Below are 14290 nucleotides of genomic sequence, written 5' to 3' on the forward strand. Positions count from 1 at the left end.
TTGGTGAAATTACAGACGACCAACACCGTTTATGGGTGTCACTGCTCACCTTGGATTCCGCTGCTTTGGCACTGGTGACCCCGCGTACGTCCACGCACACCTTAAAAAAAGAGCGAGCGTGTTCAATCGATCTATCAGTCACGTGTGTTTTTTATATGTGTTTTGGTTTTTGCCCCAAACAGCAGGTAGGCCTTATGAATAGTGCACAAAAACTTGGCACATGACAAAAAATATATATATATCACTATCGACGAAACCTGAGCAGAAATATTTCCGGGAGCATTTCAAAATCGGTGAAGAAGTGCACGTCAGGCTTATTAAGCGCGTCGTGCATAACCTGCATGCGTGTCAATGAAGGGGCAAATTTTAAGCCAAAAGGCTGAACAAAGACGTAGATCTATTTGGTAGTCATAGAACAGGAAATGAGATTCTAATAAGTAGAAAAAGAGAGTCAATAACTCTGTTAAGCATCTTATATCGAAATACCATATTGTGAATCTTGCACTCGCGTCAACCTAACAGTGCGTGCTAAGAGCCCCTGTATCGACTCGACCGCATAAAAAAGTGGCGCCTTGATACGGGCAATTCATGTTCCTTATTATTAGTGTTCAGCTTTTATAAGTAAGGTGGAGTTTAATTTGATTCTAAACTTTTGTTTGGCAATATCCTCTTTCACTGTTTGGTAGATATTTGTTTTATCTCAAACTTCCCTCAAAGCAATTACCGGGAGACATGTCGAGCAGCAATACCATTCATGAAATTGCGAAAGTAAAATTATAATTAAGTATAAAGTGTTTTTTTATCGGAGTCCTTCAATCCAAAAATTTATCTGTTCGTACGCCTGTCTGTGCATTTCCCACTAAATTTATCAGAAAAATTGACGTAACGCGAACTGACATCACGTTACCTAAACATTAACTCCATCTCCGCTGACCTATTCTCGGTCAGCCTGTCTTCTAAATCTGGCGGAGAAATCCACATGACGTGAATAAAATGCCTTGAAGTTTTCGGTTAAATTTAGCAGACAAATTGCAGTTAAGCAACTTGACGTCCCGTAACCTATGCAGAAATTAAAGTTTCCCGTTAACTTCATTGTACAAATTGACGACACGCCGCCGGCGTGACGTCAATTCACCAATTTTCTTTTACCGCTTGATTTAGCAGGGATATTGACGCCGCGTGACTTCATACCCCGAAATGACTGTTTAACATCTTCTAAACAAAGTGAAACCAACGCTCCCTAAATACGGCATTTTATTCGTTTAGAGTTTTGAGATAAAGGTCCCTTCCACTTTTTTTTTTCACATAGTGCTTTTACGATAAGAAACTATCTAGGGTATCGAGATTCTTAAACAAAGAAATAAAACTTTAAAAGTAAAAACAGCAAGAGACTGTGCATATAGCATTGATCGATATCTGGTATATTTAAGAAAAAAAAGCGGCGAGACAAAAAAATTACTTTTTTTTAGAGCTGTTACGTTCCGACGTTCGGTATGAAACATGGTAGGGGTCTGACCTGCTAATTTTCTATAAGAGGGAAGCCTAGATGCCGAATAGCTTGAATCAATATTATCCTGTCGGTACGTCACGGAACTACTTGGGCTGATTGGTAAACAGTTCATAAATCAATACGAATTTGTTTCATTGACATAATAGGTTCCTCAGTTGGATGACAAGAAATCGCTTTATGTTACAATGGTGAAGTCTGTACTGGAGAATAATGTGCAGGTTAATCTGGAAAAACTAACTAAATCAGTAGACAAGAATAAAGAGTAAGTATCTATCTCTTTTTTTATCCGTGATTGCTCCACTATTTTTCCTTTGATATATTGTCGTTTCGAAAAAACGTTTACCCTATATATGTTACCGAATCTAACAAAACAGAATGAGGGGTGAACACAATGCTTACGAAAACGCAAGAAGCTGTCCTTTTTTGTACCTAACAACACAGCAAAAACAACAAAGCACTAGAGGACAAAGAGCAAAAGCAGTTTTTATTTGGAACTGTGTTGTGTTTGTCCACTCCTTTGTGTTCCCTTCTCTTTATTTTATATGTATATATATATAATCGCTTGCCAGCTCGTTTGTGCAATCACGCTTATTCCAATACAAAGCGTGTGCTTTTTTTTTTGCTTTTTTTGCAGACATTTATGTATTTAGAGCAAGCAGAAAATAAGAATAAAAGACTACAAACAGATTATCAAAGATGCGTCCCCCCCTTCCCCCCCCCCCCCCGGCCCCTACACTTCTTTGTTTTATTTTTCAAAAAAAACGTTGGTTTTTATACATAATTTTTTTTCAGACCCATCAAATGTTTTCCTAACAATATCAGCACTTGTAAGTTACCACACTACAAGTACAATACGCAAAAAGCACTGTATTCATTGAGCTTTACTGGGCACTTGTATTACGTGCATCTTCTTAATGGAAACTTCTCTGTGTGGCACAAGGATACCCACCCAGTGCCCTTGAGTTATTTATACAAAAACCAAGAAATACTTTTTAGATCCAGCCGCCATACTTTCAGGGGGTTTCAACTAACTTCTCCCAAGACTTAAAGAGGCTGGAACACGCTCCATATATCGAACCAAAGCAGTATTGTCCTCAATCATTTTGAGCAAGTAATTTTTGCGATGTGCCAAATTGTCTAATTCACGCAGATTAATTGGCCGATATTTAATATTTTTGTATGCGCAAACCGTCCAATAAAAAAGTCGCAGAGCGCGTTCATATTGTTGTTCTCAACAGGGTAGCTTTTTTGTGTAAAATTATTTTGAGGTTTAAAGAAATCACACGGGAATAAACAAAACTTCCATATGCGTACCCGCTAGCTAACTGTGATGCGGTTGCCCTATATCAAATAAGTTTTTTTTTTAATAAACGTTGTGTCCAACACGGTCTTAACGTTAAGCTTAATGCTAAATATTTATCGTTCCTCAAATTATTCTCAATGTGTGCGTTTATCATAGGACTTGCTGCTTTCCGTTAAATGAGATTTTAAATTAAACAAACTTCAGCTTCTTTATTTTAACATTATTCTCTATCAACAGGATAAAGAATAATGTTGAATTTCTTCAAAAAATATAAACGGGATGCAATATTTTCAGGTTTCATTTTAGACGAAAATATTAATATACTTTAATTTTTTGGGTTAGTAGCTTCGGAAGGTATGGCTGTGGCAGAGCTGGTGGTGATGTACCGTACCCTGCAATAAAAAGTGGTCCCGATTGTATTTGGCTCTTTAAAGGAACCGGGTAATCGCTGTTTTAACAAGTTACGGTGTCATTTTGTATTGAGGTGTTTACGTAGAAACCTAGCTCGTATTCTTTCAGTAGGTTAAAACTGGTTCTTAATTATGGCTAAGCACAGTCATTGCTTTTTATTTGAAATGCTTGTTAATATAGGTTCCTATTACATATTAATTATAAAAATAAGTTATATTTTCAGCATAGTTTGGTCGAATGATGATATCCCTCATAAAAGAGGAGGCCTATAGTATAAATTAATGATTTGGATATGCCATTTGAGGTTCGTTTTGGTAAAATGTAATGGAATAAATTTAATTAATTCAATCTTGTTTTACCTGTCTTTCGATCACTAAAATGCCGCATCGACCCGCGTTTTTTTTTTTTTTTTTTTCAGCTGAACGCTCGTTTTTAGGGAGAGCATTTTTTTTTAATTTGGCTCAAGCGAGTTAATATATTCAAAATTCAAAATATTGAATGAGCCGTCCTATGACACCTCTGTAGTATATCGTGAGGCAACATGTTAAGAAACCAATTTGTGTGCTCTCCTCGAAAGACACCCATACCATTCCGATCATCTGTAGAATACTTCTGGGTTTAAAGCCACACGTAATGGTGCGGATACCCACATTTATTATCAGAGTGGAAAGTGTACTGTAACATTTTAAATTACATTTCAGATGGTCAAGAGATTCAGCTGATGTGAATGGAGAGTACAAGCCCTCAACAAATTCTTTCAGTAAGTGAAAACTGATTGTGAATTATGGCTAAGTACAGTAATTTTAGATTTTTTTTTAAATGCTTGCTACTATAGGTTCTTATTACATAATTATTATAAAAATAGGATATATTTTAAGCATATTTTTTTCGAATGATCATATCCCTCATAAAGTATAGGCTTTTAGTAGAAATAAACAATCACAAACATGTTTATCCAATATTAACAATAACTAGTTGACGTTATCAAGTCTACTTTTCTAAATCACACCAAATAGGTATTCGTTCGTAGTTTGTACTAGAATCTGGCACTATATTATCAACTGAAACATCGGTAAGGTTGTTGCGTTGCCTAAATCAGGAAGCTACTAAGAAGCATTCAATTACCGTCCCATTTATGAAACTATCATTATACTTGCATGTAAAGCCCTTAAAGGTATCTTCTACACTGTTTTAATAAGCTTCTTAGATCCCAGTCAATTCTACATCGCCTCAACATAGGCTCCGAAAGGCAATATCATGTGTGACTCGACTTCTCTCTTTCGCTCGAAAACTTCATTGTTTCCTCGATTTTGGTTTCCATACTAACTGCCTGACAGACACAATTGAAAACCTCAAGGTATCCGATAAAATATCACACATTCTACTAAATTATACTGTTTGTCCCTTAAACGTTGACACTCCTGAACTCACTCGAATGTCTGCCTTTTTCTGATTGTATACACTTTGTCAATGCTAATATTATTTTTTTTTTGTCTTTCTGGACTCCGGTGTACCGTAAGGCTCAATAATTGTTTTAGTGTTTCGAATCGATGTGAACAATCTAGTACCTAATACCTCCTTTTCATTTCGTTTCTTTGCTGATTACAGCGTTATGTATCGGAATCTAACTAGACCGTTTGGTACTTACCAACTTCAAACATACCTTTATTGCGTTGCCCAGTGCTGAGATTCTCGGCTGATATAATGAAATACTGCTAAATATAAGCTTATGAGAGTGCTCCATTTTTACACTGCACGTGCTATACATTACATGTACAAAAATTTTAGCGTTTGTTTTAGCTTAAAAGTACCTTGCCATCTGTAAGGCCTCTAATATCTCCTGAAACTCTCATGTTGAATATGTTAATGGCAATGCAAACCGCGAGCTTGGTTACCTAAAACTAGAGTAGCTTGAGATGCTTGCAATGCTGATGCAGAGCGACTCTACAATTGCAATGTAGAGTGTTGCAATGCCCCATATTTTGGTTCTCCAAGCACAGGGAAAAGCGACCGTCGCTCTTGCAGCACACGCGACGGGCGCGATGACATGAGCCGTCGTGCGCATTCTTGCTCGGCCTCGACAGCTCGAAAGGTGTTGTCTACTCAAGTCGTCTGTTATATCACAGTTCTTGAACATGGCTAGAATTATAAAACAAGAATATTGCACACTATTTTGTTGATCACTTCAATGTTCAAAGATTCATAAAGCGTCCAGCTTCTTAGACTTCAGTGTAAGATCTACTTTTCGCAAACACAAAGCGGAAAACATGTTACGACCCAAATTAACTTTGGTGCGGTACGTACGCCAGCGGTGGCCTCGTCTCCCGGAAGCGCCCTCACAATACACGTTATGCTCCTACGGTCACTGTAACTAACATGAAAAAAGCTTAGCTACGTGTACTACTTTCCCGCTTGCTCGTTGTCCCTGCTTCTATCACAAGCTTTACCGGCGTCACCAATCCGACTTATCGTAACTAATGCTTGCACCAACTTATCACTCAGCCCGTCACAACCACACTTATATACTTCACAACAAAATGTTAGGAGTTATTCATTTTATATCGAGGTTATACCTCGACAGTCAATTAATTATACCATATTCCCGCCTCCTTTTTGCAATTACGGATGTATTTTCAGACATACCTACGAACAGTTGATTTAATGGCTGTTTTCTGTCTTGACTCCTCATTTCACTGTAGCTGTGTTCGTTAAATTAAAATATCTAAATAAATTGACTAAATTATCAGTGCTGTTTCTAATAATACTAGCCGCGATTTGTTACCGCTACAAAAATTAGATATAATTTTTTAGGTTTCATTTGCCTCTCTCTTTTACTTCAAGTACTGCATGCTGGACTGCTACAGGAGCCCCTCTACGCATACAAAATCCCAGTGTAAGTATACCGAGAATGCTCTGCCTTCAAATCGTCCTGTATCAGCTAAAAGATATTTGCAAGTGTGAAGACAACTTTGAACTGTAGGGTTATTTGTTGTTGTGATTAAAACGCGCTGAAGCAGACATCTCTTTAGTTCATCCGTTCGTTTTATGCAGGGCATGATTTGAAAGCTTGATCTCGTAATTATTTTCGCTCTCTGGACGTTTTTTTAGATTCTTCTGATTTGAGTTCGACTATTCTGTCGGAAAACATAATCTTACATCAAACACTTCTCGTGTTACGGTATGGTGACAGTAAGAACCAACCTGCACTCGAACACGGGCGCAAGCAGCTCTGGAAAGAGGCGATCAGGACAAATTGCGGCAAGCGAGATCTTTTTCGCCAAAAATATCTTTCGAGGTACTCACAATTCCGCTGAGTAAATTCCTGAGATGTAAGGTAGTTAAACTCTTACACTTGAGAGGGTGCAACAGACACACACACTTTCGGTAACATGTGTAACAAAAACCACGAACGTGAAGCCAACTTCCGCTGCCGTTGAAAGAATCCTGAGCACGGTCATCGTCCTGTGCCTGGTGCCGTCGCAACGGCGTCCCCGGCGTTTCTTTTTGCCCGTTGGACGAGCTTTCGAAGCCGTACGGCTCAATCGACACAAGAAACAGGGCACTGAGGAACCTCCTCCCTTATCCGCGCACTGAGCTGCTCTAAGAGATAGATCCCACACGTGGGGCCGCAAGCCGACTCTGAGCGACCTTTTCTTACGGCCGCCCAATACAAAATGGCCAAACGGCTTCTCCAACCGATGTACTCTGATGGGCCCGAGACGCGTTAAAAATATTTGAATGGTTCACGTTGCTTTCCACTGAAAGATTCTGACAGACCACACAGGCCTCTCGGAAAAAGTAGACTTACCTCTGTCTCTTTTAAATATTCTTATAATACATTTTCTTAGAACTATGACGTACCACTCATAACTCTCAGGAATTTTCGGAAGGTATACCAGGAATTTTCACGAATCCTGGTTAGCACCATGGACCTTCCTCGGTGTCAACTTTCGTATTTTTAGTCTCTTATTTCTTCGAAATGTTAGGTACCTTGTACGGGTAATGCCCAGAAAGTAATGCCTTTCTTTTTTTGGAAGGGAGAAGGGGGGGGGGGGTGTTGAAGGGAGGGGGGGGGGGGCGAGAACGTTTTACAGAAATTGTTAAGAAATACACGAAATATTTCTTCACATTTCCGCTATATATTTTATCTTTACAGAACCTCCGCCCAGCTTCACGGTTTTGCGCTGGCACAAACTAAGGGCATGGGTGCCTTCCCTGTACCAACTTATTTTATTTTTACATAGTCATGTCCGAGCCCCACGAATCACATTCTCGTCATTTTGAAACCTTCTTCCACAAAGTTAATTATTTAGAGGGACAAAAAGATGCAAATCTGAGAGGTGAAATCAGAACTACAGAGAGATGGGACAGTGCAGTTCAAGTGTTTGTCTCCTGGGTTTTGAGACTGGTGTTAGGGCGGGCATTGTCGTGCTGATTCCAAATGTCCCCTTGCTTTGTGTAAAGCCGCATACGTCAGTAACTGCGCGGGATTGTGCCTTCTTTGCTGCCTGAATGTTTTAGGATTATATTAAAGCTTTGATGTGCTGATCAAGACAAATATCAACGGCACGCAGCAGCGTGTCTAAGTATGTGCCGGTGCCAGGACTCCTGACTGCGGCCAATATGCTGTTTCGTTTCCTCAATCTCTAATAACTTAAGGAACACTGAAATAATATATATATATATATATATATATAGATATATGACTGGGAAGAAAAAAACCTTGGTGAAAACAGCAACGACGGACGATTTATTCTTTTGAGACCTGTCTGTTTTTTCTGCTACTTCTTCTCTTCGAAAAAAACCCCCAGTCTCAGGGTAAACGACGAAATGATTTATTCTTCGACGTTTCGGCTGGAGTCCGGCCTTCGTCAGGGAGAACGTTTACAGATGAACGCGGGTGGTATTTAACAATGCTACGGTCAAGTCTAAGTTTCAAAAAAGGCGGGATGACGGTTGAGTTTCCAAAAAAGCGTAGGAAGAGTTCCATATGGGCAAACGTTTATACAATGCTACAGTCGGGTCCAAATTTCGGCAAGGTGACGGTTAGAGCTTTCGTGAGAGAGAAGCGTAGAGCAGTTCATATCCGGGTGAAGAAGCTTGACGGTCGGGCCCAAGTTTCAAGGACGGTGGAATGACGGTTGTAGCTTCTTGAGAGTGAGCGCATTCCCTATAGCCAAGCTCATCGTTTCAAACGAATTTGTTCCAAAGAGACAGATTTTGATGCGAGCAGCCAAAATGTAACACATACGACAAAATGGCGTATGTGTTACATGTTTTAAATTATAAACGGCTTGTATTTATATTAATTTGGATGGAAGCAGTGCGACTACATGACTAGACTAGCAAATATTTTAGTAGCGTAAGCATGTTTTCTTGGAACATGCACGTTATTAAATATGACGTTTACTATTTGCTTTGTGGTGTTTTTTTTTTATTAGTTTAAGCTCTAATACCTAACTCGACAAAATTAGCTGGAGTTCATTGTAAATTTGATGTTACCGAAAAAGTGATGAACAATGATTGAGAAAAGAAACACGCCAAATCAAATAGAGTGATGTCAGCTGTCTTGAGATTTTATAATAATCACTTTATTCTTTTAGACAAAAGAAGCTGCTTAAGCCCCTCTTATTTTTGTTGTCCAAAAAGAAATATATAACCTAAACGTTTCCAGGTCGCATATTGATTCTTTTGTAAAGAAGATTGCCATTCAACGGTCGTTGCGTTAAGGATGTGTTACAAAAAACGAGTTGTAAAAAACATCTCAGTGGTAAAAAAAAAGGAAAATAACTACTGTTTGCATGCTACGTTTGGAAGTTCTTTAATCTATGATATAAACATGGTTAGATGCCGGGTTCAGAAATTTAAGGGATACTGAAATGCAAAAAGAAATTTCTAATGGGCGATGTGAATCAGGGATGTAATTCGTTTAAATTTTTCACGAAACAAAAACTATCTTGCTAAATATCTACGAAAAATGGTCAACGTATAGCCAAGCTGGTGCGTTTGAGTCATGATGTTTAAACCCTGAGACTGAGACTGGAACTTGAAGATGAATTAGAAGGGACAGAAGAAAGGTGACCAACAAACGTCTCAACTTTATATTTTCGACGCTAGGCGCAATTTAGGCGGACTTCACCACCCGCTCTAGGTTCCGACCCAAGGAGGTTATACTGGGTAGCACTCGGTGCCCGTACTCTCCATATATAGAGCGAAGTGAAACGGAAGTAGGCCACGAAATGTTACCTCAGTCTCTCGGCCAATGAGACAATCCTTTTTCGATGTCTTTTAAACCCTCATCTTTTACTGCAGTCTCGAGTAGTTTATATTTTGATTACGAAAGTAATTCAACGTACATCGCCATGTAAGTCGGAGGAAAACCGCCGCGTTGCCATCGTATTTCTGCTTCATCGTGGTTGCTTGCCTCATATTTACATGGCGGCGTCCATTGAGGTGTGAAGTTTAACACTTGCCCGTCCAGTAGGAAGTCGCCGTGTAGTAGAGTTGTCATAGCTCGCGCGGCTTCGGAAAACGAGCGTTATCAGACGTCGAGCGCAGGAACCCTGAGAATGGCACCAAGTTGAGAAAGATCGTGCAAGCCCTGCTTCCAACAGGTGTTTTTTTTTTCCCTCCGTCATGATGAGAATGCGCGTGCTCGTCGAAACTTCTTTTGGGGCGCCGATCGTATCGAAAGCTAGCCGAGAATGCGGGTAGATGAAGCAGGCCGGAGGCGCGGAGCAGACGTAGCCTAAAGGCTGGTTCACACATTTGCGTGAGTCCGACCGTGTGCGACTTGCGACGTTAATCCTTTTACGGATTATCCATCCAACCCGTAAAGGGATTAACGTCTTGCGACGCTAATCCTTTTACGGGTTGCTATGGCAACGGGGCGATTCTAAGCGGCCTAAAATCCCGCTGTCATATCAACCCGTAAAAAGTCTAACGTCGCAATTATCCCCTTGTTCAAGTCAGGCAACAAACAGGTGGTCACAAACTACAGACCCATTTCGCTCACATCGTCTTCATGCAAACTTTTGGAACATATTGTCTATAAACAGATATCTGAGTACCTCGAGACTAATTTTATTCTTTGCACTCAACAGCATGGTTTTCGTCATGGTTACTCCACCTCAACCCAACTTCTTGAATTCACTCACGACATAGCTTTAGCTTTAGATAAAAGAGTACAACTTGATGCCATCTTTGTAGATTATTCTAAGGCTTTTGATAAGGTACCACATCATAAGCTTCTTCAGAAATTACAAGCGATATTAAATAATACGTCATTAGTTAATTGGATCGAAGATTACCTAAAAAATAGATCACAGTTTGTTTCATACAGGGATGTTCATTCTAGTAATGTCTCAGTTAGTTCCGGTGTCCCACAGGGATCAGTTTTAGGTCCTCTTTTGTTTTTACTTTATATTAATGACGTTGCAAATGGTCTTCAAGTTAAAATTCGCCTCTATGCAGATGATTGCGTTTTGTACAACGAAATCAACTCGGTAGATGACCATGCCTTACTAAATGACTCTCTTGAACAGTTTTTGAATTGGAGTAAAAAGTGGCAGATGGAAATTAATTTTGAGAAATCTGTAGTTATGTCATTTACTAATAAGAAGGAACCGTCTGTTTTTAGCTATGGTACTCGTAATATAATTCTGCGTCAAGTTCACGAATACAAGTATTTGGGTATTTTTTTCACGCCTAGTCTCAAATGGGATAAGCACATCAGTTCTATTTGTTCCCGTGCTCTGCAAAGGCTAGGATACGTCAAGAGAACTTTAAAATCTTCAACTAGGGAAGTTAAAATAACGGCGTACAAGACCTTGATTAGACCTATCTTAGAGTACGGTTGTGTGGTGTGGGATCCCTATCTAAAAGGTGATATAAAGCAGATTGACGCAATACAATCAAAGGCAGCTAGATTTATTTGTAATAGATATGACCGCAATTTTTCTCCTACATCTGCCATGACTGACATAGGACTTACGCCTCTGGATTCTAGACGCGCTGTAGAACGGCTCAAGCTCCTGCATAAAATAGTGAATAATAACTGTACACTTAATCGAGAAAAATATGTTAGTTTTGTTACTGAATCACGCACTAGAAGCTTCCATCCATTAAATCTTGTACCATACAGAACCCACCTTAACTGTTTTAAATATTCTTTTTTTCCTAGAACGATAGAAAACTGGAATAACATAAATGGATCCATTCGTTGTCTCGATTTTGATAAGTTTGTGTTAGAAATACAGTAGGTGTTCTGGTATGGTGCCTGGAATCTGTACTTGAAGTGTATGTGATTGTTTTTGTAATCTTTTGATATTGCATTTTTCAAGGTTTTCTAAGTTTTGTTTGTAGGGTGTGTACATCTTTAATCGATTGTCTTTTTGAATGTATATGTATGTTTTCTCTCCACTCCTGCGATGACCTCATCGAGGTCGCAGTATTTTGAAATAAATAAATAAATAAATAAATAAGTCGCTGCTGTCGCACACGGTAGGACTCAACGCAAGTGTTTGAATCGCCCCTAAGCCTAAAGTAGCCGACCGAATGGCTAGCAGACTATGGTAGCTTCGAGGGGAGCTGGTCGGTGCGCAAGATACTCTTATATTGAGTTCTTTTTCCGGCGTCACTAGGCACGACGTCCATGTCGGGTCCTCAGATATTTAAATGTCCTTGCCCCGCCCACAGAACGGTGGCCTCGCCCATTACTACTGGATTGGCTTGGCTGCTAGGCTAGACACGTTCGCAAGACTAATGTCTCCCTGTCGCAACATCTGGTGCGTCTCATCTACCGTCTGACACCGGCTGCTAGTCGTGCGGGGAGACGCGCGGCAAAATGTAGCTAGGAAGCTTCTGTAAGCGACATGGTGCCCAAAAGGGGTGAGGCCGGGGGAGTCTTCCGGCTCGGGGGAACCCGCCTTTAACGATGACGAAAACCAAACGACGCTATTGGACTGACTTGGGCACCCTTGGACTTGTGGATGGACTTGGGCACCATTGAGGGCGCTCCCATCGGCCGCGACCTTTACTTCCCGCTTCGCTTCGGATTTTCTAGTCTGGCGGGCTTGAGCCGGTGTGTCACCCCCTCTTTCTCCTACCTTCATGCGCGGCAGTGTACGGCGTCGTCTGCTATCAGAACACACCTTACTACCACCACTGGAACGCCCTAACATGCGGCCATGAAAGCGGCGCTTCCACTCTCGCCATTGATTGCGTCCGTCCGCTATTACATACCCTTCTAACATTGCCTGCGACGCTCGTAACAGGTGATTATGAAACAGCGTTCTAACCTTTCATCACGCAAGATCCGCAGTCTGATACACGTGTCTGTCAGCATCTGTCGATGTGTGGCAACAAGCGACCGAAATAAGTCAAAAACAAAACGAAAATAAGTATGCAGTCCTCTCAGCTTTTTGGTTATTGATGTTTTCTTGCAGAGCGCAGTGATGTTTAGAAAGGGAGAGGGGTGAAAAAGGCTGTCGCCACCCCCAAAACCTCTTCGCTCGTGTTTTCTTCTTTTGCATTTGTCTGAAGAATGCGGGAGCACCTTTGTTCGCTGGAAATCGCTAGTTGACTTCGACGATGGACATCGGGCACACCTCACGCATTATTTAAATAGCCTGTGATCTCCCTTTAAAGAAAAATATTAGCCGCCGCTTTGAGGTTCTTTTAAATTAGGCGGCAGCATGTGACACGGCGGCGACATCCGGCATGATCTCCTGGGCACCGTCCGCCGCGACTTTCTCTTATGGTCGCTCCCGTCACCTAATTTATTACCCCAACCCCCACCCTGAACCAATATCAGGAATTCACCCCACCCTTGTTGTACCAATGTCTGCGACTGCTCCTGGCATAGCGTTGGCGAGCAAGGGGGGGGAGCGTCATGACGAACAACTAAACGCGATCTAAAAATACTCGCTCTAGCAAGCGAGATGGACTGCCCAAAACTTGAGTGCAACGGGCCTTCCGTCGTGTCAGGTCGTTTATTTGTGTATTTAATGTGGCACACGTGCACTTAATATCTGAGGTTGTAGCAATAATTGTTCAGACGCAATACGCACAACTTTCGATAAGTTTGTATGCATTCGTATCAGGTTTTTAAGCCAAAATGGAAGCCGTCTTGAAGATTGTAGTTTCCATGTTCAAGTTTTTTATGCATTGCGGCAGCTAAAGACCCATGATGACAGCATGGGTCTTGAAGTGCGCGATTACTATAAAAAAAATCGCTTGAAGGGAGGTCAAAAAAAAAAGAAGAAAGAACGAAAACCCTGAGCCACGCCAGTTGCTTCTCGCACACTATGCACCTAAACCGTAAAACTATTATTTTCCTATAACCAGCACTTGATGTTCATTAGGCAACAAGCCCTAGTGCAGCAATATACAAACTTTGTATTTTGTATTCTCTGTCTTTGCTGTCACTGAAGAAGAATTACGTTTTAAATGAATTCGAATAATACATCTATTGAAAAAGCATTTCAGAAGACACTTTCTACCAGCTCGATAAAAATATTGCTTGTTTCTAGAAAGTGTCGATTTCACGCTTAACTAATCAGTTCCAATAAGTTAGTCGTTTAGTATTGTTTTTTTTTTTTAATCTTGTTAGACTAGGCTGCCTATTTCTCTTTTTTTTTTAAATTGCTAGACGAATTGAAACTTTACTTTCTGCAGTGCTGCCAGCCTGGGAAGTTCTGGCTTTTTCGGTGGCCACGAGCTCACACATGGGTTTGACAGTCAAGGTAATGTGAGGTTTTTGTATTTTGCATAAAGGGAAAAAGTTTATCTCTTGTACCTGTGTCAAGCAAAAATATATTCGTGTTAAGAGTGATAGGAGCCGCGTACCATAAAATAAAAAATATGATTAAACCCTACACATTTTTACTAGAAGACTAGATAAAGTATCAGGTCTCGACAAGGGGGTTACTCGCAATAGCGCAAGGCGAGCCGCGAGAAAATTGCATTTATTTATTTTTGTATCTACTCATTGTCAGTAATCCGCTTAGAATTGGCAGGGAAACGAGACTTCAATATTCAAAATTCAGTTATGGTCAGTTCTATAT

At 40.5% G+C, this 14290-nt stretch overlaps 1 protein-coding gene across 1 annotated transcript in view; it reads left to right on the forward strand.

Annotated features, from left to right (window-relative positions):
• The window catches only part of LOC120844440 (neprilysin-1-like), a 114156-nt gene that overhangs the window by 83873 nt on the left and 15993 nt on the right, over positions 1 to 14290 (forward strand). Inside the window, exons 12-15 of the mRNA XM_040216230.1 lie at positions 1657 to 1772; positions 3926 to 3984; positions 6066 to 6117; positions 13902 to 13969. Of these exons, the coding sequence (XP_040072164.1) occupies positions 1657 to 1772; positions 3926 to 3984; positions 6066 to 6117; positions 13902 to 13969 (295 nt within the window). The remainder of the gene's footprint in view (positions 1 to 1656; positions 1773 to 3925; positions 3985 to 6065; positions 6118 to 13901; positions 13970 to 14290) is intronic.

The sequence above is a fragment of the Ixodes scapularis genome, unplaced genomic scaffold (genome assembly GCF_016920785.2).
Source record: "Ixodes scapularis isolate PalLabHiFi unplaced genomic scaffold, ASM1692078v2 PGA_scaffold13__105_contigs__length_92229423, whole genome shotgun sequence".
Classification (NCBI taxonomy): Eukaryota; Metazoa; Arthropoda; class Arachnida; order Ixodida; family Ixodidae; genus Ixodes; species Ixodes scapularis.